A 25,596-nucleotide genomic window follows, 5' to 3' on the forward strand; every position below is an offset into this window, starting at 1 on the left:
GCCTCTTTACTGAGTTCAAAGTGAAAATTTCTCTCGAGCCAGAAATGGGTCTTCTGGGTCTGACTTATTTTTGTTCTTTCTCTCTTTGTCTTGTAAGATGACAAAGGGAATGCCTGTCGTGCCTCTTTAATTACTCCGCTCTCAGTGTGACTCCGACAAATGAAGCCGTCGCAGGAACGGCTACAATTTATTATTAACATCTCTATTCTAGCGGTTTCATACGCTATCGTAGTTCGTTGAAGCTCCTTTTTGCAGAGAAAATATTTTGACAGCTTCTGTTTCTTACGGCTGTATATTTTCGTTACTAGTTCTGTGGCGAGTCGAGGGCTCCCGAAATTGTTACAAAATCCCTTCCATTTAAGTTTTTATAATTGGTTACCCAATGAACTCCTCGCCCCGGAGTTGGTAGGCAGCAAAGCTAACAATTACTTTCTTAAGTTTTATAATTTGAGAATGAAGAGGGTTTTGACAGAAGGAGCTTGTTACTCTATAAATTTTTTATTAAGCTGATAAATATTACAGCTGATTAAATGTGAATTGATCTATTTATTCTAAAATATTCTCAATGCAAAGAATTTCTAAGTCGGTTAGTCTCTTTTAATGTAGCTACCAGCTACTTCAACGATCACCTCACCATAAGTGATTCAGCTAGGCATTTCTGTAAAGTGATCAAACTACATACTTGTTCGGAGTGGAGATTATTAATAAATAGCATGGCTGCTTGCCGTAAGGTGGCACGGTTCGATCGGTCAAACGTCTGGCTGCGACGTCGGCCCATTTTTTTTCCAAATCATGGTCGTGAGTACAGCAGGATTGAGTAATTAGAACAGTCTTTGCTTATATTTTCATTTTGTTTAAATTTTGTGTAGAAAACAATTTTGCTATAAATTTAATCGTAGTTGACAAATAAATATTAGGTTAGGTCGATGTTGTGTAGGAAACTTAAGTACCTATTTGATTGTGTTTCAGTTTCACATTTGTAAGTTACTTTTGTGATAAAAAAGAATTTTTGGATAAATTCTTACTCCTAATTATTTATTAGTTGAATGTAGTGGATGTGTTTATCATCTTAGGTATAGCTTTTTCCTTGTTAATAATTATTTTATTATCAGTACTATAAGGGCCCTTAAAGGATTTACGAAAGTAATGAAATGTAGTAGAAATAATTAAGATGGACCACTGAATGTGAAAATAGGAAGAGAAAAGTTTATGGAAGTAGAAGAATTTTGTTATTTGGGAAGTAGAATTACTAAAGATGGACGAAGCAGGAATGATATAAAATGCCGAATAGCACAGGCGAAACGAGCTTTCAGTCAGAAATATAATTTTTTTACATTAAAAATTAAATTTAAATGTCGGGAAAAGATTTTTGAAAGTATATGTTTTGAGCGTCACTTTATATGGAAGTGAAACTTGGACGATCGGAGTACCTGAGAAGAAAAGAATAGAAGCTTTTGAAATGTGGTGCTATAGGAGAATGTTAAAAATCAGATGGGTGGATAAAGTGACAAATGAAGAGGTATTGCGGCAAATAGATGAAGAAAGAAGCATTTGGAATAATATAGTTAAAAGAAGAGACATTATTATAGGCCACATATTAAGGCATCCTGGAATAGCCGCATTAATATTAGAGGATCAGGTAAAAGAAAAAAATTGTGTAGGCAGGCAACGTTTGGAGTATGTAAAACAAATTGTTAGGGATGCAGTATTTAGGGGGTATACCGAAATGAAACTACTAGCACTAGATAAGGGAATCTTGGAAAGCTGCATCAAACCAGTCAAATGACTGAAGATAAAAAAAAGAAGGATTTTTTTTCATTTTCCAGGAGATCAAAAAGAAGATTAATAAATGCTTGAAATTATTTATAATAGTGTTAGCGTAACAAAACAAACTGTATTTAGTAGCCTTTCTTTATATTTCTGATGAATGGTACACAAAATTGTGAAAAATTATGTTAATTTACTTTTTGAAACTGAGTTTGAAGGGGTCTTAAGTAAATCTAAGTAGTATTAGAAAGCACTTTACATTACAATTCATTTCAAATGCTTTTAAAATTAAAAGGACCTTAAGTAGTATTTGGTGTAAATTTTGTAAAAACAGTGTAATTTTTTTTGGATGAAAAAGGTTACTAATAAGAGTTTTTGGGAAAATATTCACCATCTATTTTTTTAATATTTTTATTTGTAGTTGCATCAATGATTATAGTCATTAGCGACTTAAGTGTAAGTCTTTAGTGGTATTATGATCATTTACATAATCATAAAACCAAACACAAAATAGAACAAGAATAATAAATGGCTAATAAATATTGAAACATCATCAATTGTCAGTGTATTTACACTGTGCATATATTCCATAAAGGATCTCGCTTAAACAAAACCAATAAATTAAGTTCTTCATCCCACTATTAAAGAGGAACTGCAACAGTCTTTTTATGTATTTCTTCTGGATTGGTAAACACTCCACATTTGAACTCAGGCTGATATACAAATATATTGTAATAAAAATTAATTTATCAGAAAAATTTTAAGATGTACTTTTTAAAAATGTAGTTTTCCGTCCAAAATAATAGCAATTGAATTTCAAAAAATATTAAGTTTACTACTTCATCTGTTTCGTGTGACCACTAACAACAAAAGTCTCTATCAAAAATCTTAGGATTGTTATTTTCAGAATATATTGCATAATTTTACCAGCAATTCTTGAATAATGAAGATTGTATTCCAGAACGATTCTTTCTTTGCAAGAATATTATAAGATTTTTTTTAAGTTATTTAAACTATTGAGCTTATATGTCAACTTCTGTACCAAACCAGTGCTTCTAATTATTTAGATTGCACATATTTCTTAGTTTTTATAGAAGACTTATATTTACAGACATTACTTACCATTCAATAATAAGTCGTATTCAGTGCTCATTCAAAAACAAAAAACACCATTGACAACCACATATTCATAACTACTACTAAAAGCTATTATACCCAGTGTATGGTTTGTTGTGTAAACAAGAGTCCTTTCAGCAGTGTCATATTTGCCTATACCACATGACTAAACCCAGATGCCTGATTGGGGAACATGTAAGTTCCTTCTAATCATGCAGATAACTTACTTTTTAATCATTTAAATAAATAAAAAATCAAACATTGATTTGATGTAAAAATCTAGCATTGATTTTTCTTTTTAAATCATGATTACAAGTGGGCCATAGCTAAATATTAATAAAAATTCTACATGAGAAATCACATAATATATATGATGTTTAACTGAGTTTTACTAAAGTATCTGTAAGGTCCCTTTTAGTACTGAAAGGTCTGATTAATAACTGAAAAAAAGAATATCATTCTTCTTCTAGATTTTAATACAAAGAGGTTAACTATAAATTTATCATAAACTTTTAAAATAAATTTGTATGGATTTTTTCACCTGACAATGAATAATATGCATACTATAGAAGCACTGTGGAAAAATGCTAAACTAAGATAGGAAGTAAAATATTTGGTAAATAATTTATCTATATTCTCCTGCTATTAACAATTTTAATAAATATTCATTCCATATAAAATTTATGTAATATTAAAAATATTGGTTTCTTGAAATGAACCACTTGAACCATTTTTAGAATATTGAACTTATAAGTTTAAATTGGTTACTTTGTCAACACTTCTTTTATTTAGAGTAATCTACTTTATTAAATGTAAGTTAAATCAATTTACCCTTATTGGTGCTGGAGAATTTAAGAGGTTACTGAGATAGATACAAAAAAAAATGAAGTACCTATAACATCTTATTTGAAGAGAGTATTCTCTTGCTTAGGTTAGTGAAAGGGACTTTTAAAAAACAGCTTAACTTTTGGGAAATTGTATTAAATGGTGATAAGTCTGTTTTTTTTAATTTTGTGCGATATTTATTGGTTATGTGAATAAAAAGACTAGTTGATGCTACCACTACGGTATTTCTTAGTTGTAACTACCTTTGGTGAGAATAAAAGTAAGTTACAACTTCATTTTTCTGTAAAGGTAAGTTATAACTTCACTTTTGATGTGAATAAAATGAAGATACAACTACTTAAGCATATATACAACTTCATTATTTTGGAGTCTGAGGTAGGGCACTCTACTTTGTCAGTAGTCTTTGACAAGGTGAAGTTCATGCATGTGAGAAAGAGAAAAACTATAGAAAAAAAAGAACTATGAGTAGATGCAAGGAACTGATGCATTTTGAGTTGGAAAGTATTGATGTTCTAACTTGAGAATTTTTCGTAAATAGTGATGAAACTGGAAAAAGCACTAATCATAAGAAATCACATGGAAATATTTTTACGTTATACTGCCGATCCTGGATTACAAACTGAAGTGGAAGAAGATTCTGGAGTAGACCAATCAACATTGTGTAAAAGTATTAACAACATTATTAGTAATATTCTTGATAAAGCTCATATAACTGGATTCATTTTCCTAGTACAGCACAAAAAATGAATGATCCAAAGTTACTGGTAAATACATATCACTTACGAATTGTTGATGCATTAGATTGCACCCACATAAAAATTAAAGAACCATCAATGTTCGGGGATGAATATATTAATCATAAGAGATATGCTTTTGGACAATCTCCCATATGATGTCACTGCTTGTTTGCTAGGTGACTCCGGCTATGGCATATCTCCATGGCTGATACGTCATTCAAGACAGCTGAAAGCGACATTCTACATTGATTTAACAGCAAATACACTAAAGAAATAAATAAAAGAAAGAGTCTGTAGTTAGCTCAAACAGAGGATCCTAATCCTTGGCAAATGCATACTAGTCTCACTAGAAAGGATACCAAAACTAACAGTGAGTTGTGCTGAGCTTCACATTATTGCCAAACACCTTAAAGACTTATTTGATTTTGAGGACATGAAAAAGGTGGACAGGAAGTTGAGTTCCATGTAGAGGAAGTTGGCATAGAGATACCTCAAAACAATGCGACAAAATTTTGTGGAAAACAGAAGTGGCAGGAATGTTACATTTTATTTAATTTATGTATTGTCACTAAAGAATTAATTTTATCATTTACATTATTATTTGTTACATTTTGAATATAAATTTATTGTTTAAAATGCATATTGTATAGCCTCAATTGCGGTACAGTCTGTTTATAAAATCATGATTACCAGTTTCTACAAAATAATGAGAATATAAAACAGAATAAAATTATAAAAAATTAAAATTATATTCTGATATCGGCAATAACCAGCTACTTAACGGTCCAGCACATGATGTTGCCAATCTTCTGGCCGTCGACTAGGACTGTGTCTACAACTATTAGGTCTGCCGCTCTGCCAGACAGGCAAAGGGCCTAGCTATACTTGCAGCCAGCATGGTGACACAACATCTAAGTTAGCAACTGTGTGCATAGCCAGACCATGTCAGTTGTACTGGCCTACATTTCTATTTTTTATACATTTATCTTATTCTTTTTTTTGAGGGGAAACTGAAAATGATATAATGCATAGAGTTATTGTATGATTTCATTTTAAAATTTCATAAAAATAACATCTGAGGTTATGTCAGTCTATGTTTTGTTGTCAGTTTAGTTTTTACTTACTTTCTCTTATTCAGGTGGTATTTACCGTTGTACAGATTGAGAAGACATAAAACGTATTAATCAAAGATGTTGGAGGTCACTGCCTTCATCATTGCTATTAGACACAAAACTGTTATCTTTGGTTCGCTGTGTTTTTATGCATAATCTTGAACCAATAACAATTAAGTTTTAGTTTACACATTTTTCATCATACAGCAGTTACATAAAGACTATTGCACAGGCCAAGCTGAGCCTGGATTTCAGTAATAAGGCGTCACCATTAGAAGAAGTGGATACTGGATTGTCAGTGATTGTCATATAAAGAAATTATACACGTTGGCCTTAAATAGTAGACAACCACACTTCTTAAAAATTATTTTAATTAAGTCTCAAAGTGGTTTTTGTTAACATTGTGTACATACTATTGAATTTTTGTTTCTTTTCCTTTGCAATTTGCTTTATTTAAAGTTGAAAACCCTAATAATATTATACCCCAATAATTTGTTATTATATACCATATTTAACTTGTTAGTTGATAGTGGCATTGTTATATAAGGCCCAACCTTATTTATGTGTTTATTTATGTCATATCAATCCAATTTAGTTTCTTAATACTATTACATTTGTTATTTAAACCTCTAAAAAACTCTGGCCCTTAGACAGGCATGCACTTCTAATCTGTTGAGTCAATTTATGAGCATTAGTAAAACGACAAAACAGGCACGAATGCAATATGCACAGAAGCCTTCTGGATTTGTATGTGTAGAGACAACACCATAGGGACAATGACTTATTTGCGCAAATATGGCAAGATTAATCCTTTCTTTCCATCCAAGGAACACTATCAGCATTACATTTATGGTACAAGTATGTGGGATTAGGTTAGGGTGATTGAGGTTAGTTTAGATGAATAGGCTGAAATTTATTTCAGAAGACTGTAAATACACTGGAGGTAAGGAAACTACTACATTTTTTTCTGAGAAAATATTTACATTTATATTATATTGTAATTTAATGCTGTATTAACTTATGCATATAGTGACACCTCACCTAACTAGGAAAGAAAGGAATAATTTTTTTTAAAATACCTTGTGTATTTATTTTTAAACGTTGAAATTTGCCAAAAACAAAAATTTATAACTGAATTTTTGCCATGCAATAATTATATGTAATTAATTAACACTTTTTTTTTCAGAATGGTGCCATCCAGATAAAATTAAAGGTACTGAATCATTATGGGTTTGGAGCTCAGATGGTGAAGTTCCACCAAACGCTGTAGCCGGAGGTTTTGATGATGAGTTATTATTTGTTGGTAGGTTTGTACATAAAAGAGCATTAACTCCTGGTAAAATCATTCAATCTGAAAGAGTATGCTGTGTGCCATGGGGTGGTAAAGAACATAAAAGTGAAGAATACGAAGTAAGTTAGTGTACACATAAATTATTTAATTAATAAATTGGAAGTCATTTATATATTACTGTCTGGATGGGCTGTGCTTTGTGTGTCTTATCTAGCATTTCATTATGCCTGAACAAAATATATAATCAAAGTACCTATCATTGAGGAATATCTTCTTTTAATAATATTCATTTTTGGAATAAATATGTTGATACCAATCCATATTACTTTACACATCAATCTAAAATAAGTTCTTAACTTATTTTAAATAAAAGTACATGATTAATGGAAATTTATAGTTTATTTTCTAATTGAAATTCTTTTAACACTTTTACTGCCATTCTTTTCTCTTCATATGATATCTCTGATATCACCTTGTGTTTAAAGATTATTTATATAACTTTATTATGTTTTAAATATTTGATATGGTGAATTACAGTAATTTTTTGTTCATTTTTTGGCAGAACATAGCACAGGGCAACAAAAAAAAAAATTGGAACTGAATTAAAAGTTGGAGAATTATAATGCATTTTTTATGCTGAATCTTAAAATTAAATCAGTTTTTCTTCATCAGTCTCAGATTTTTAGTTATGACCCTTTAAAATATTGAAAAACTTTTCAAATAATAGAATACAAAAATAATAATAGTTACAATTAAAATTCCTTTCTTTATTTTGCAGACATTTACATTTATCTTAATTTCTTTTTTCTTATTTTCATTTTGTCTTCAGTGAAGTCTTCTCTTTTTATCATTCAGAAGTAGTCGCTCTTCATAGATTTATCCCATCTGCCTTGATAACATTCCACCTGCAATATATCTTAGTAGAACTGTTCTCCTTGTTCGTCCTTGATGTCACCCAAGTTTAAAGGGAAAAAATCCAAATAAGAATATAAATAATGAATTTTCAGTGACATTCCGCAGCCTAAATTTTTGTAGTTCACTAAGAGTTCATTTATAAGCTGATCATGGTTTTCGGCTTTTTTGTTTCCAAGAAAACCAGTAACGATATCTTTGAATGACTTCCATGCTGTTAGTTCTTTAGGATTAATTTTTCTGTCAAATATATTTTCACAAATTAATTTTCTTATTTATGGCCCAACGAATATTCCCTATTTTAATTTAGCTTCACACTTAATTGTGAAAACACCTCAGCTAAATATTTAAAGCAGTCTCCATCTTTATCTAATGCTTTTACAAAATTCTTCTTCAGGCCTAGTTTTATGTGTGGAGGTGTGGTGTGGTGCTTCCACAGGGGAATATTGACTACATTTTCCTTTCCTGGAGTAAACCGAGTTCTTTTTGGCCAATCTTTAACTACATAGGGTTTATCTGTGGCTTGATTATCCCACAAACACAAGAAACACATGTATTTTGTAAAGCCACTCTGGAAACTGAGAAGAAGCTCTATCGCTTTCAGGTCAGCAATGATTCACCATGAGTGTTCATCATACTTGTTGCTTTTAAAATTTTTGATTTACTTTCATATGTTTCATTCCTACAGCATATGCTACCGGCATAGAAGAAAACTTATTTGAGTTGATGCCAACAACACTGACTTTAAGCTTCTTTTTGATGAGTCCATAAATAAACGCCAATCATGAATATCAAATTCAATGTCCAGTTCAGACAATAGCCCCACAACATCAAGGCAGGGACAAATTAAACAATCTCTTCAAAAGTATTTCAATAAGGTTTTATTTCAATTTTTGTATAATGAAGTTTTAGTATCCTTGTTTAATAAACTCCATTCTTTAAGACATGAACCTAGAAGTTCTGCATGTTTTTTTGACAAATACAAGTAAATCAATACCTTAACTGATCTCATAGCTGAATGAACATTTGGTATGCGATACTGCTAAATATTTGGAGAATTTTTACAAGCCTGATTTTTATTCATTGTAGAAAAAAATGTTTTAATGAATGAAAGTAAACTGAAATATTACAAAAATACGTAATTATAAAATAATTAAGTTTTAATTTATAAATACACATAAAATTGTTTCACCATGGAGTGCAATAAAACACAGCGTGAAACACATACAACAAATCTTGATGTTCAATAAAATAATACCAAAAGTTATTCAGTCATAAAAATCTTTCACTAAATTTATGGCATCACTTATGAAACAATGTTTATAATATGTGTATGATAAAACCACTACCACAACTAAAGAACACAGAAGTCACAGCAAGAGCTGAACTGAAGAAAATTTCATCACGTTGAATTACTCATTGCTTGACTCACTGACATGGTCTATACTTGTCTGGTTTGACATGAAATCATCTACTATTATTTATCAAATACCGGTCTACAGCATGCATCACTATACAGCATAAATCCAATGTGAATAAGCAAACATACTAACTTATTTGTATTGTTTGTTCCACTAATGATGGAACAAATAAATTTAAGGAATTGTAACTTAAGAATGTTACGTGATGGGTGGTTTCGGAATACGTATTCAGATTTAGCATATAAAATACTACATAACACATTTACTCCTTTTTCTGTTGCAAATTTTATGTTGACTAGTATAATATATATATGTACACTATACATATATATATATATATATATATATATATATATATATATATGTATAGTGTACATGAGCAGTATATTTAACAGTGCTCTGTACAACAAAACATTCATTAATTAGGTGTATAATGTTTTATAGATTTATAAGTTATGTTTTTCTTTAACCTTTTACAGAGAGTTATATGTACATAATGCAAACAGTTTAATTATAAGTATATATTCAAAATATTTGAATCTGTGTTGATAGATGTTCGTGGAATGGCAAATGATTAAACAACTATTGATTATGTTCCAAATTGATTAAACTAAAAGTATTTCCATTATAATATTTTCCTCAAGAAAACTTCATTTGTTACTATGATGCAATGTTCACAGATTCAAATGTACCATTCATGTTTGCTGCATAAACCAATGTTTAAAAAAAATATATCTAAAAGTGATTATTTAAAAATAATGTGAGTAATCTGCTATAATTACAAATAGCAATTGCTTTTGAAAATTATATTAATGATAATAGAAGGGAAAGAAGAAGATCATTTGAAAATTGGAACAGGACAAAGTTTGTTGTTTTAGGGGCAGGGTTTGGTTTACGGGAAGTGAGGGTGAAGAGCTTTGTACAACAAGATCCATAATGTTACAACCAAAGACATATTATTAGTAGTATCAGAAAAGTTCCTTAAACATCTTCAGCCATGACTGGTTAAAATTGTATTTACTTGTACTTTATAAATTCTATGATGCAGGAGCCAAATCAATTTTGAACCCTTCAGCTTTGTTTTATAAAGTAAGAATAAATAAATACATCAATAATATGTGTATTTTTATAAATAATATAACACAATGTTACTGAAAAACAATGTGTTATTTTATTTTTCAATGCAATATTGTTTTGTTGCTATTCATATTACAAATTTCTTTATCTTTGCCGTCATTTTATGCATCATTTGCATTTTTACAAACAAAAATGAAGGTAATATTATTAGCTAAATTTTAAAAATCTGAATATATTTTCAAAAATAAAAAAGGAATTGGTCTCTTAAATCAGTACTTAGGTAATGAAATATTAATAACACTGTGTCAAAATAATTAATCATAAGTAATCATAAAACAAAATAAATGTACTAGATTAATTTAAAATGTACTAGATTAGATTAATTTGAGGGGAACAGAATAATGCAACACCATATACTGTTACAGAGCTGACAGACAGTACTACAAAAAAAGCTCAATATATACCATGGCACTCAATTTGCTAAAATTAAATTGTTATTTTTAAATTCTTTCAGGTTTCTCCTTAAAGAATATTAAAAACTGATTCTTTATTTTAATGTTTGTTTATATATGTATTTAAACAGATTTTATAAAATATTATATATTGTATGGAATTTATTTTACTCCCATTTGCATGTGTTGGTATTGTCTTTTCTTGCCACAAGATAACATCAGCATTTGATTTTGTTTTCTAGCTATCGGCGGTTAACTTGTACTTTTGTCACAAATCATAGAAGTATTTGTTCTAGAATATCAGGGGATATTAATTTCTCCCTTATTAAGAGAGTGCACTTAACTTTTACTTAATTTTTTAATTGGTGTAAATACTTTCTTCAGATTACAGCAGTTTTGTCTTAATATATTTTAAACAGAAATTCACCACCAATTGTCAGATAATGGTTTTTGGTATTCTCTTTTGTAAATATTTATTACATTTATTAAGACTATTTGGCAGCAATAATACAGTTTTTGAAGATTAGAGATGACAGACATATTAAGTAAACTGATCAAGTTAGAAATTAGTTAATCCATTTGTTAACCTTCTTACAGCAATAATGTTATGGAAATTAGCCACAGACTGGTGCTATTTAGTTATCTTGAAGGGTTATCTAAGAAAGGAGTCATCATCAGGTGATAGATAGCTATAAATGTTAAAACACATTTATAAACTCTACATGCTAATTTTCCAGCAATTATTTAAGTATTTCACAGTCAAAATAGATTTAATGTATTTTAACAGACATATCAGTCCCTAATAAGTGAAATATATTTAGAATTCTTTTTGACAGTATTGGAGACCTGAAGTTTTTAGAGAATTTCCATTTCACTTAAATCTTGGCTATTTGTGTATGAGATAATGTAGACATTTTTTCAGATTTACTAAGTGGTGGGAATTTTATACTTAATTTTATTTTTGACTCTGACGTTTTTCTTCTCTTTTTGTTTGGTCATAAGACTTAAAAGGCAGATTCATTGTATTATTTTCACTGTAATTATATTTAATGAAGAGTTTCTAAACTATATTTAAATTTACCAATAAATCTTATCATTTATGTTGATCTACATATTATATTGATGACATGAGCAGTATTGCATTATGTACATTTTTTACATTATTAGTAATTAATTTATTAAATTGATCCTAGCTGCAGAATGTTACACAGATTTTTGATGGACACAGTGGCCATGCCCTTGACCCACCCCCTTGCTTTTCAGCTGAAAATGTCATATGCAGAAACTGATGAACAATTTTACCTTTATATATGGAGAATTGTTGTAAAAATATAATGGCACAATACTGTAATGTAATGGAACAATTTTACCTTTATATATGGAGAATTGTTGTAAAAATATAATGGCACAATACTGTATAGTATTTGTCACTTATCTTGTTGAAATATGATATTTTCATAAAAAATGTAGAGTATATTGTTTATAATCTCAACACATCCAAATAATTACGACATCAGAACTATTTTAAAATTGGCTTATTTCTCTTAACGTAGCTGTTGCATTTATTAAAAGCATAGTATTGCATTAGCCCATGTACAGTTGTTACATTAATGAAAATGACCAGAGACATGACACATATCACTGAATATGATCTTGCTTAAGAATTTTTTGCCATTGAGCATATCCAAAGAAAAAATATTTTCTTTTGGTATTATCACCAGTAGTAGAATATGTAACAATTTGTTACTCATAAAACAGAAATGTTATCAGAATTTCTTTTAAGGCTTAAATTTTGAGCATTGATTTCTTTGGACTCCTTATTTTTCCCATTTTGTATAACTATTAATAGGCGACTTGGCTGAATGTTTTGTGTCTGATAAATCCTATTTTCTTTAAATTAACAATCCTTCATTGAATACTATTTTCACACTATGGCTTTTTATTTAAAAAAATGATATACAATTCACGTTGAACAGTAGTCATGATTCAAATTAGCAAATCAAAGAAAATATACTGAACTTCTTTCTTTTCTCCATAACTCAACTGAGTGACATGATGCATGGTCACCACCAACGATTATCTGCACAAGCTGCGGCTCCTTAGCTGCAACTCAAAATAGTTTTAAGTTGCTCAGTCCAGTATCAGTACCAGTAAACACATGTTTTATTATAATCCAATAGTCATCTGAAACCATGCCGTAACTTATTTATATCCTGTATCTTTATTTATTTTGAAAATATATAGTATTTCTTTAAATATTGTTTCTAAATTATTTGTTTAGATGTATTGTTTGTTTTTTAAAGGTCCTCTGTGGTTGTAATGTAATCTGGGTACCGCATTCTCAGGGTTCAGTACCTTCTGAAGCCTTGCTTGCAGGACAGTCAGAACATGGTGAAGTATTGCACATTGGAAGAGTTAAGCATAATGGGGCTACTATTATTGGAAAGGTACAATTAGTGTTTTCAGTTTTTAAGCAGTAGTTAGATTTTTTTTATATGTAATCTTTCAAATTTTTTTAAAGAAAGGATGCAGCAAGACAAGGATGCTGCCTATCTTCTGTTCAACATTTACATTATGATTTGAGGATGAATATACGAGGTGCTACCCAAAAGTTCGGGGAATTTTACCATAAAAATAAAATAGCTTACCATAACTTATAATTTTCACTGTCTCTCAAAGTAATCCTCTTGGGCATTGATACAGTGATCCCAGCGTTTTTCCCATGATTCCATGCATCCCTAGAAGTCTGCAGGTGTAAGTGTTCAAAGCACGTTCTGCGTTTCTTCGTGAATCTCCTCAATTGTGTTAAAACGACGGCCTTTCAATTGAAATTTTATTTCAGAAAGAGAAAAAAGCCGCAAGGGGCAAGGTCAGGCGAATAAGGTGGGTGGAGAATCACTATCGTCTTTTTGGAAGCCAAGAAATTCCAAATGGCTAGCGATGTGTGCGTGGGCGCATTGTCATGGTACAGAACCCAGCTGTTGTTACTCCACAGATCTGAATGTTTGCGCCTAATGCTTTCATGTAACTGCTTCAAAACTTCACAGTAGAACATCCCATTGACAGTTTGACCAAGAGGAACAAATTCCTTATGGATAATGCCTTTGATGTCGTAAAAAACAATCATCATGGACTTCATGTTGCTGCGAACTTGGCGTGCTTTTTTTGGCCATGGTGAACTTGGCGACTTCCACACTAGCTGCTTAGTGCTGCTTAGTTTCAGGGTCATACCCATACACCCATGTCTCATCACCGGTTATGATGTTGGAGATGAAGTTAGGGTCATCTGTTGCTGAATTTTTCAATTCACTACAGACAGCTATGCGATTTTGTTTCTGGTTGCTGTTCAACAGTCTCGGTACGAATTTTGCAGCAATGCGTCTCATGTTCAAATTGTCCGACAAGATGAGTTGCACGGACCCATATGACATTTGTACGATTGCACAAACATCATGGATTGTTTGTCTACGATCTGCAACAATAGCCTCTTGCACTTTTGCGGTGTTGCGCTTGTTGATGGTCTTCCTGAACGCTCATCGTTATCGACTGTTGTTCGTCTATCTTTGAATCATTTGTACCACAAAAAAGGCTTTCCTTTTACTCATAGCATTGTCACCAAATGCTTCCACAAGCTTGCAATGGGTTTCTGCACCAGTTTTTTTAAGCATGAAGCAAAATTTGATGCAGGTTCTTTGCTCTTAAAAATCTGCCATTTAGAACTTCGCTGAAGTAGTAAAACACAAAGTTACACAACCACACAAAAGTCAACAATGCAGCCTCCACCGTCACAGCTGTTTGAACACTGATTCACAAAGAGTACTGTTAGCCACATCTAGTGGCAGCAGATCGTACCAGCAATGGTTCGCGCGTGAAATTCAAATTCCCTGAACTTTCGGGTGGCATCTCGTATTAGAAGAAAGAGAAGAAGGAATAAGTGTAGATGACAAAAATAGATGCTTAAGATTTGCTGATGGTAATTTTAGCTGATGACATATATTTACTTCAAAGCTTGTTAACAGCCCTGAAGGAGGAAGGAATAAAAATAAATGTAGGAAACTTTAAATTAATGGAAGTAAACAAAAAAGAGGATTTAATGATAAGGACAAGTGAAGGAAGGATAGAAAAAGTTAAAAAATGACATATATTTGGGTATTATGGAGACAGAGGACTGGAACACAATGGATATAAAAGGAAGGATAGTAATGGTAAAGGAAGTCTTCAATAAGAAGAGGGAATTACTATATACTAAAAGTCTGAACCAGAGTTAAGGAAGAGATTAGCCAAATACTATGTATGTAAGTGAAGCAGCATGAACAATAAGGAAGAGTGAGAGGGACTGGATTGAGCCTTTTGAGATGTGGATATGGAGAAAATAAGACAGATGGATAAAGTGACAAAAGAGAAAGTAATGAACAAGATTAAAGAAAAAGAGCACTTATTCGGAAAGTACACAAAACTGGTTAAGACATGCGTTTAGGGGAAGTAGAATCTTGCCAAGTCTAACAGATTTTTATAGTAGATTCTTTATGGGCAGTATTTTTTAAGATATTTATCATGTAGAGATTCATTTCACATCCAGCTTGCAGTAGATAATATAACTTTATTTAAGGAGTAGTTTTATGTTCACCTACGTTTAGTTCTTTTTTACATGGTTAAATCTGTACCACAATTCAATCATTTGACATTAGTATTCAAGTTGAAACTTTCATTCTTAAGTGTGGCCAGGGGATTCTCATAGCGTAATTTAGTTGGGTATATTGTTCACATTTGTAGCTACCGTGCAAAGGTGGATAAGTTGTTGGAACTATTTTATGATTTTCATTTTACATAACAGCATAGCTGCTTTTAAGATGGATCCAAACTCCCAAAATAATAAAATTATTAAGGTTTCGATGAGAGTACTTTTTTATTCGGACAATGTCTTTTTGAAGAACTATAAATAAATAAATTGTTGAATTTTTATTTTTTCAACTGACAACAAACTCACACCGAAACCTTAACAATTTTATTGTTTTGGGAGTTTGGATATCATCTGTTTTTTGTTTTCTGTTCATTCGTTAAATTGAAACTGTTTTTATTTTTATATTTATAAAAATTCTGGTATCTGTCGTGTGTTTGCTAATAACTTTTCTTTGATAGTATTCACGTATCTAATAAAAAATCAGATTTATTCTAAAATTAAAACGTACACATTTTGGAATTTTGTGGCCAACTTTTTTTTTTGCAATTAATAAATCATTAGCTTCAAAACAATTTTTCCCAATTTTGATCATGCTACTATGATGTCCTTCTTTCAGTAACTGCCCATGATGAATTATATTGCACTTATAACTTTATATTTTTTCCCCGAATAGTTTGCAAGCATTATTAGACACTTTTTTTATTCCTTTAGTTTCAGTTATTTTGCATAAACATACTGTGTCATTTTTGAATAATTTTATTTGAATGATCAACAGTTTTCCTAAAGAATGAATTTCCATTCTGTGTATGAAATCTGTGTTTCCACATTCAGCACATCTAACATGAGTTTTTTACAAATCACTAAAATTACAAATTAAATCTTGGGACTTAAATTGTTATTTTTCTTTGTGCTCTGACTCATACTTAAATTTATCATTTGCACAAATAATTGTGTATTGGATAGTGTGTTCTATAATGTCTTGAAAGGTTCAATTTTGTCAAATATGTGTAAAATTCAACAGCATCTTGTTGTTGATTATTGAAATTCTCATGTACAAATTTTCTTATTTCTATCATGTCTTGTTTGTTCTACGTATATAATTTTTAAATGTCATATGTAATGTATGATTTTTTGGTAATTTCAGGATCTCATTCTTTAGTAATGCACAATTAAACAAACACTGAATAACTGAATTAGCATAACACAAAACTGAATCACTATTAGATAATTCATGCTATGCAATTCTCTATCTTTTGCATGGTTTACATCACTTGCATCATTCGATTCTTGGCACTCATTGATGTGTTTAGTCATAACCCAAATATCATCCTTGACCTTTTTTTAAATTCATTTTTCCCTCTTCAAGAACTAGAAGATCAGGCCTATATTTACTTTGTAATCTATTGTATTCAGGTATTGCTTCAGAACTGGTCTTGATCTTGAATGGATCAAAATTGATCAAATGCAATTCCTCAGTAGATGTTGTTCTTGAAAAACCGACATATGCTTGACCAACTGTAAAAATATTATTACCATCATCTACAAAGGCATTTTTTTATACTCATTCCTTGTGATTTATATACAGTGATAGCATAGCTTAAACATACAGAAAAGTGTTTCCACATAATGAAAACTTTGTTCATAAATTCAAATTTAACACTTATTCTCTCAACTGTTTGTTTTTCCTCAGAAAATAAAGTAATTGTTACTTGTTGAACATCACCTTTTTTTATCATCAACGGGTTTTTTGTACTTTTTACAATACCTACGATACCATTAACAAATCCTTGAGATACATCGATATTTCTAGTCAACATGACTTTAGCTCCAATTTTCATAGTAATGACCTTAGGAAGACCTCCAGTATTAGAACAATTTCCATCATCTGATTTTAAAGCTTTATTGATTTTTTCCTCAAATAGGTTGCACAGTCTAATGAATCATAATCACCTAATTAAATTTCTTCAAAAGAGATGCATCTTAACATTTCAGTATTTAGTGTTTCACTCATGTAATGGGTTGCTAGAAGACATAATGTATGTATAAAATACATACATACATTATGATCAAATAAAATTTGATCAGTATCGTTTTCTACGCATTTTGTTACTGTATCATGTATATGTTTCTGATCTTCATTTAATTGGACAATAATATTGTCCATCACAAAATCTTCCAAGTTGTTGTCAATTTCTCTGTAATCTTTCATTGCTTCATCGGCCTCAATAGGGCAACATTGTAATGATTCATTGATTATTTCCAAGTCTTTTTCGTACTCTCTTATTTATAAGTTCCTCAATATGCTCAAAAGCTTTTTGAATTTTCACTAGTCCTTCTTGGTATGCCATTCCTTTTGGTAAACTCTGGAATGACTCTGCATGTGTGCTGTATCCATCTTCCAAAGTTTCTGACCTTCTCCAGGGTTTGAATAACAACAATAAACTGTAATAGTATTTTTCAGGTTGAACATCCACATTGTATCTGTAATGATTTACAAGACATGAATTAAAATGTTTCTTGATAAATTTTCCATTAGGTAGCATGATATAACTTTCTCTTTTGCTATCTGCGAATCTGTCAGTTGTATAATCGAACCATTTAATGGATTTCATTAAATGGTTCGATTATACAATTAGTGTTCTACAAACAGTGTTCTTTTGGTCTCATAATAGTCATGTTATCATATTGGAATAGAAAATATCATTAGAATCTTTATCTGATAATTTAATTTGTTTCTTAGGTTTCAGTATTTTGACCCAGTCTTCGTTTATATTTACCCTTTTGACAGTAGTCTTAGTCCGTACCATAAAGCGAATTTCCTTTCAGACTATCAGATGCTTCTAAAGCTCCACACTCTCTATTGGTTAATGCTCTAAGAGCGAAATTCCATAGTAATTCTTCTTTTTTTCATATTTTTTAATCTATCTGTTGATGATTTTGGTTTTATCACCACAAAATTGAATATCCATATTTCCTTCCCATGCTAGTAATATTGATTGATTATAATGATTACTATATTCTTCACTTTCATTTCTTGGTAAATCATATAATCTACTTGTTTTCAAAATTTTCCTACCCTCAATGGAAGACACAACATCCCTCAAAACAAGAGTATCAGTCTGAGGTCATGGAAAACCAAATCTGCAAACCTTGATGAAACCTCTTGTGATTTTTTTATTACGTTGACTATAAGAATTGTGATATGTCTGATGTATATTAACATGTCGGTAAAAAGTTGGTGAAAAAATTTATCTAAAATATTGCATGTAACTTATTTCTGTATAAATTCAGCAACTTCTTCATTCATAGATTCGCCTATGATAGGAGCATTCCACCCACAACAATAAATGGAAATGTTGTGTTCCTCTATTTTGATATTCCTGCCATCACAAGTAGTACGTAATTTTTTTCTAAAGGATTATCTTCCGAACAAATGAAGTCCAGCATAGCATGAAATTATATATCGATAAATTTTGAAACTGATACTGGATCAGCTGCAGTTATATGTGCATCTGATATTTTATCCATGTGAGATTTGGTCAAAAATGATATAGCAGGACCATAATTATCGATCATACAAAAAAGATTATTTCTAGATATTTTCCAATATTATTCAGTATTACCTAGCCTAGAAAAAACAATATTTAAATTACTCTCTAATTGTTCTTTAGAGAGTAATTTCAAGTAAGATGCTGCACTGTATTTTTCTCCGTGATTTGTAACATTTATTTTATGATAATTCCAGATTTTAATTGGCAAATGTTATCAAGCAAGTAAAAAATTCTGGATATTTAGTCGAAATTGTTCATGCTTGGACAATAATTTACACTTTATGAATTCCAAATCACTTAACTGAGTATCTGCATATTGACCATCATCTCCATATGGATATAAGTCAGGGAAACACAATAAATCTAACAATTTTGTTCAATTGTCCATCAGAGCATCATGTATTTTGATAAATTGATATAAGTTCCTTGCAGTATCATTTACTTTCTTTTCATTGACAGGATAAATTGTACATTGATCATAATACTCATCTGTATCGGATTTTCTTGGTTAACATCCTTTTTTGGATTACTATCACAAATTTCTTCAGTTTCTTTCTTGTCATTATTTTCTTCCCCATTACCACCAATACCTTTTTCATTGTCATCTTTTTCTTCATCAATATCCTTTGACTTCGTTCTACCTTTGACTTTTGGAATCATGTGTTTTCAAGGCAAATTTTTTTTTGACACTGGTTGCTCGCCAAACAACTTGAAATGCTTTTCCTCTTTGGATTAAAATTGTTTCATATTCATTCAAAGTTAATAATTCTTCTGGTATGGGTTTTATAGTAAGGTTATTTAGTATGCATGTTGAAGGTATTTCAATTTTGAGGAACATTTTTAAACAATAGTCACGAATATAGTTCGGATCTATGTGTAGATTTTCATTTAGATCTACACTTGAATTTTCATCAGCTGTCAATTTTTTTACACTTTCAGAAACATAATCTTTTGGCATGTTAAATGCTTCATAAAATCTAACTATAATTTTGTATCTAGAGGTTTTCTAAGCGTATAATTTTATGTTATAATTAAGCTTTATAATTGTGTTATTTTAAGAATGTGTTTTAGTTTAGCCTTGTATCCCTAAATTGATTTTTAAAATTATAATCAAGTTTTTACTTGAAAAAATATGAATTGGACATATACCATGTACAATATCAACCTATAAAGACCTAATTAAAGTACATTAAATATTACTCATGTTTAATATTTATTTATTTATTCAAAGGTAAAAACTTCAAATGGTAGATTATGTTGCAGTAAAGTTATTAAAAAGTATTTCTGTTTTGTGTTAATATTGCTAAGAATGAGAGCATCAGAATTATAATTCAAATTGCCTATGAAACTAATACTATGTAGCTGATGATCAAGTTGAAAAGATTTTACTAAATGCGCTGAAAAAAAATTAACCTAAGTTAAAGAGAAAGATTCCACTCAAGTAGAACGGCAAGAATATACTAAATCTGAAATCATGCGATTGGTTGATATATCAAGTCTAGTCAATAACTATTCATCTGTTAATAATGAGATTCTTCTTATTTTTTGAAAAAACAATTTCAAAGTTCTCATTAAATAAAGCACTTGATCCTCATGATTAAAAACCTTTTTTTCATTTTTTGGCAAAAAAATATGTCTTTTCATGTAACTAATATATATTTCGAATATTAGCTAAATCAGACCATAAATACAATTTTTTGAAATATCACGACCCCAGCACCACCAAATATTTATAACTGTAGGATAAAAATTTTACCAATTTATTCCTTTTTTAATAAAACTAGTATAATCTCTTTTAAAGTTCTTTCAAATTTTATTATTTCTAGTGACCGCTACCTAGTTCTATCAAGTACTGCTATCTGGCGACACGATTCTTAAACAGGTTAGGAAAAAACTCACGGTTAGAAGAACAAAAATTCCACACTTTCATATTAAAAACGTGAAATTACAAAGATTATCACGTATTTATCGGAAAAAAACCTATATTCATTAAGAACATCTGCTTCTGCGATGATATGTAGCTTTATTTCATCAAAATTATTATCTTTTTATATTTTAAACAATTTAAAAAATTTTGAAATGTCGATTTGCAAGTTGGTCAGAGTAAATAAGTCTTCGGTATTTCCGCCGTCATCATTCTACCAAACAACTTGATAGATGCCCAGTAATAATAATAATAATAATAATAATAATAATAATAATTCTTTATAGAAATAATCAGCTCGGATGCTTTTAGCTTTGAATTATATATGTATAAATAAATTTATTTTTTTTAAATAGGAGTGGTGAGGATGTTTGGCCAGTATTATTAATAACAACCGGTGATTTTAGTATTGTTATAATATATCATAATTTACAGTCCCAGATAAACATCAGAGAAAATTATGTAAAGAATATTTATTGTATAAAACTGGCTGAATAAATCATTAATTTTAGAAGATATCGATGTGATTCTTTGAAATTTCTGCTCAATCACATTTCACCCCCTCCAATACAAGATATTGAAAAATGCAGAAATTAATTTTTAGTTATTTATATGAAAATCATGTTTACTGAAATTCAAGCTGAATCTCAATTTGTTCCGCAGACTTTAGAAAAAAGTGAAATTTAGTTTTATCTTATTTCACCCCCTGAGAAGTTGAAATTCACAAAACAGAAATTGGTTTTTATATATTCATTTCAGGAATTACTATGAACTAGAATTGACTGAATAAATTATTAATATTAAAAATGAATTATGATTTTAAAATTTCCCTTGATCACATTATCTCTTTTGAAGCTGAGAAAATTGAAGAAAACATAAAGTATTATTTCACCCCCTCAGAAGTTGAATTTCACAAAATCCTTTCTTAGCACACCTAATATATTAAATGAACATACCCTGTCTCTAACTATTATAGTTTAGACTGGATTTGATGAATTAATGAGTCAGTCAGTCAGGACATGTTTATGTATAAGGTAAGCTCATTTACTCCATTACTTATGCAAATGAATTTCAGATGAGTATCTATTTCTACGGTTCACCTACAACCAGTCTACACAGCTTAATATGAAGGAAAAAAGATTATTTATGTTATGGTCTGTAAGCCAGATACATTAGAAATAGCTGGGTATAAATGAAATGAAGCTGTCCTCTGGAGAGGCCATTTTTTCTTGGATAGAGTACCCATGAATATATTACATTTATTTTACAATAAATATATAAGTATTGAATGTATTTTTATGGTAAACATACTTTTTTTCAGGTACAAAAGTCTCATTATGTGTGTTACATCCCATATAACGGACAAGAGATACCTTATTCTGATTATGAAGTATTGGTTGTAAAATATTAATGAAACCTATTCTTGTATTGAGAAGATGCAAACAATTATTGTGAAGAGAAATAAACTATTTAAAAAAATAAAATTATGAAAAGTAATTTTTTAAATAATTATAAAACTATGAATGCCATTAATCAAATTAGTGGCAGACCAGTAATATCTGTTATATTTAACAATACTTTAGAATGTTTTCTAAGTCATCAATTATTGTGATAATTTTTTTAAAAATCAAATAGCATGTGGAAAGAAATTAATTCTGTTATTTTTTTTATCATTTCATATTTTACATTAAAAAAAGGCTTTATATCATTATCTAAGAAGATGAGTGGGATACTTTTGGTACAATACATACTGTATTACTCATTTTAATAGTTTAAAATCAGAAACAAATGATAATTCAACATAAAGGAAATATTTATTTCATGATTTTTTTTTTGTAATCATTATTTTCATATTTAAAAAAAAGCATTTTTAAGGAAAACATAACCAGTAAACTCAGCAAATTGATATTTTTATTCATTCACATGATTTTGCATGAATGATATTCTGGTGGTATTAATTGTGCTGTAATTATATACCATATAATGTATTTATTTTGTTGTATGTTATTGATTATAATAATTGTTAAATTTATTGTTATTGGTTTGAATTATTTTTGTACAATTTGGTCATTTAAAATATGTATTGTTTCGCCCATTCATCTGTTTCTTTCATTAGATTAGTATTTATTGTTTGGACGTTAAAGTGATTAGGGACTTGGTTAGAAAATATACTAGAGTAATATGAAAATTGACATTTGGAAACAGTTAATTTTGAAAAGAATGCGGTATAAGTATTTGTTCCTTCTGAAGGAGTATTGTACAGTGTATTTTTAAACTCAAAATCATTTATGTTTACATGTAGTATTACTTTCTTGACATATATTTGTCTCAAAGTAGGTACTTTAAATTCTTCAAATAAGTGTGTACTGGATATAACCTTAGTCTACCAAGCGCTACTCTAATTAAATATTTCTGGAGCAAAAATATTTTATTAAGATGGGTATCATACGTTCCTCCCCGTATCTCGATTCCATATTAAAAACGTGGACTAGCACAAGCAAAATATATAATTTTTATTATTTCAAGATCTGTAAATTCTGTTTATTTTATAAAAGTATGAATAACGTATTTTAATTTTCATGTTAAATACTGTACATGGGCATTCCACTTCATATGATTGTCGAGTATTATTCCAAGATATTTTATCGACTTGACTTTGTCTACTCACTAACAACGGCAGTTACTGTTTATCAATTTGCTATTATTTACTAAATATGTATGTAGATTTAGTTGAAATTAGCTAGGGGGTTTGTTGGTTTCAGTAGGAAAGAATGACATATATTTCGTATTGTTTAGGTTGAGCCTAAGAATATGACTTTCAAACCAAGATTTCACCATAAGTAATCAACGAGTAGTGCTCTTATATACTTCATCCCATGTCTCACCCAGAAAACCCAAAGCTGTGTCATCAGCGAAAGATACTGTGGTACTGTTAGGAAGATTCAGTTTTAAAAGATTGTTGACATATATTAGAAAACATATTGGTGAGAGAACAGTATCTTGTGGTAGTCTGAAATTTGATGATTTTCTGTTATCACTGACATTATTTAAAGTCAGAGTTTGAGTTTTACCCTTAAGGTAGTTTTCAAACAGTTCTTTTACTAGTCCTTGTATACCGCAGTTATTTAGTATATATATTAAAATTTTGTGAGGAATTATGTCAAATGCCTTAGCTAAATCGAGGAATATTGCTACAGTCTTGTTTTTATTAAAATTGTTGTTAATTATTCTAGTACCTTTAAATGTAAAACCACATATTTTGTTGAGTTTCCAGATTGGAAACCGTACTGATTTTGATGAATAAAATTATCCATTATTTAAACTGACATTATTTAAAGTCAGAGTTTGAGTTTTACCCTTAAGGTAGTTTTCAAACAGTTCTTTTACTAGTCCTTGTATACCGCAGTTATTTAGTATATATATTAAAATTTTGTGAGGAATTATGTCAAATGCCTTAGCTAAATCGAGGAATATTGCTACAGTCTTGTTTTTATTAAAATTGTTGTTAATTATTCTAGTACCTTTAAATGTAAAACCACATATTTTGTTGAGTTTCCAGATTGGAAACCGTACTGATTTTGATGAATAAAATTATTTTTATCAACAAACTTTATTTGGTTTTTTAATATTTTTTCAATTATTTTGGAAAAGTTACTTAATAGACGTATAGGTTTGTAATTTGCCAAGTTGCTTTATCTCCCGATTTATGTATTGCAATTATTTTGGCTATTTTAAAATTATTAGGGAGATATCCTTCAATAAAATATTTATTTGTTATATTCAAGTGGTTTTACTCTGTAGTTACTTATTACTTTTAAGCTAGAAGCATTAAAGCTATCCATTCTAGGTAACGAGTTATTTTTTTATATTTTTTATTACATTTAATATTTCAATAATATTTGTTGGGTTAAGTAACAGGCTATTAATAGAGAGTGAGATTAATGAAAGAGGCAGATTTAAGTTAATTATATTTTTTAGCATCGCATTTGCACAATTTTCACCCACGTTTGTAAAGTATTTATTTAATTTATTAGGTTCAGGTTTCGGTTGTGTAATTTCTTTTTTCATATCTAATATTTTATTAATACATTCCCACATTTTCTTAATAATATTTTTATTTAGTTGGAACTTATTATTAAAATAATAAATTTTTGCTTTTCTTTATTATATTGTTTAATGTGTTTTCCTATATTTCTTATAATAATCTTTTAGTTTTGTATTAAAGGTTGTTTTAATCATTTATGGTGTATTTTAACTTTCTTTCATAGCAGCTACCATGCTCGGAGTGATCCATTATTTTAGTGGTTTATTTTTATGTGATATTTTAATAATCTGTTTATGTTTATTTAATTAGTCAGTAAGCTTATTAATAAAATTCATTACTAATGTATCTAAAGTATCAGTGTTATTATTGCATATGTCATTCCAGTTTTCTTTATCCAAATTAGATTTAAGTTCATCATAATTTATTTTACTGATAACATTATCAGTTGTTGTCTTATCTTTTATAAAGTTTATAAGTTTCATATGAAAAGAAGTACAGCAATGGTCAGTGACAGGAGTCTTCAGGATCACCTCCATCACATCACTCTGCCCAACAGAACCACTCTTAAAGAAAATATGGTCGATGCAGCTAATCGACTGCATTTTGCCATTAAGAGTGTTTTGTAATTGTGTAGGTTTGCTTTTATATGATTTAAATCCATATA

General features: G+C 29.7%; 1 protein-coding gene across 2 annotated transcripts; it reads left to right on the top strand.

Annotated features, from left to right (window-relative positions):
- Window positions 1-583: 583 nt before the first annotated feature.
- Window positions 584-25,283, top strand: LOC142321820 (natterin-3-like). 2 transcript variants are annotated; one of them, XM_075360243.1, is made up of 4 exons: window positions 584-798; window positions 6,765-6,988; window positions 13,035-13,178; window positions 22,209-25,283. In XM_075360243.1, exons 1-4 carry the CDS (start codon window positions 714-716, stop codon window positions 22,296-22,298), a joined length of 543 nt encoding a protein of 180 aa, XP_075216358.1. In that variant the 5' UTR covers window positions 584-713; the 3' UTR covers window positions 22,299-25,283. The 2 variants fall into 2 exon arrangements, with proteins under 2 accessions (XP_075216358.1, XP_075216359.1); XM_075360244.1 differs by having other exon boundaries at window positions 698-817.
- The last annotated feature ends 313 nt before the right edge of the window (window positions 25,284-25,596 follow it).

Source organism: Lycorma delicatula, chromosome 3 (genome assembly GCF_047948215.1).
Source record: "Lycorma delicatula isolate Av1 chromosome 3, ASM4794821v1, whole genome shotgun sequence".
Classification (NCBI taxonomy): domain Eukaryota; kingdom Metazoa; phylum Arthropoda; class Insecta; order Hemiptera; family Fulgoridae; genus Lycorma; species Lycorma delicatula.

Bases quoted from the DNA above. Each gene is read 5' to 3' on its own strand.
- LOC142321820 (XM_075360243.1), top strand. From the start codon at position 714: ATGGCTGCTTGCCGTAAGGTGGCACGGTTCGATCGGTCAAACGTCTGG. The intron at 799-6,764 runs GTGAGTACAGCA...TTTTTTTTTCAG, and splicing joins TTTTTTTCCAAATCATGGTC to AATGGTGCCATCCAGATAAA. The intron at 13,179-22,208 runs GTACAATTAGTG...ACTTTTTTTCAG, and splicing joins GGGCTACTATTATTGGAAAG to GTACAAAAGTCTCATTATGT.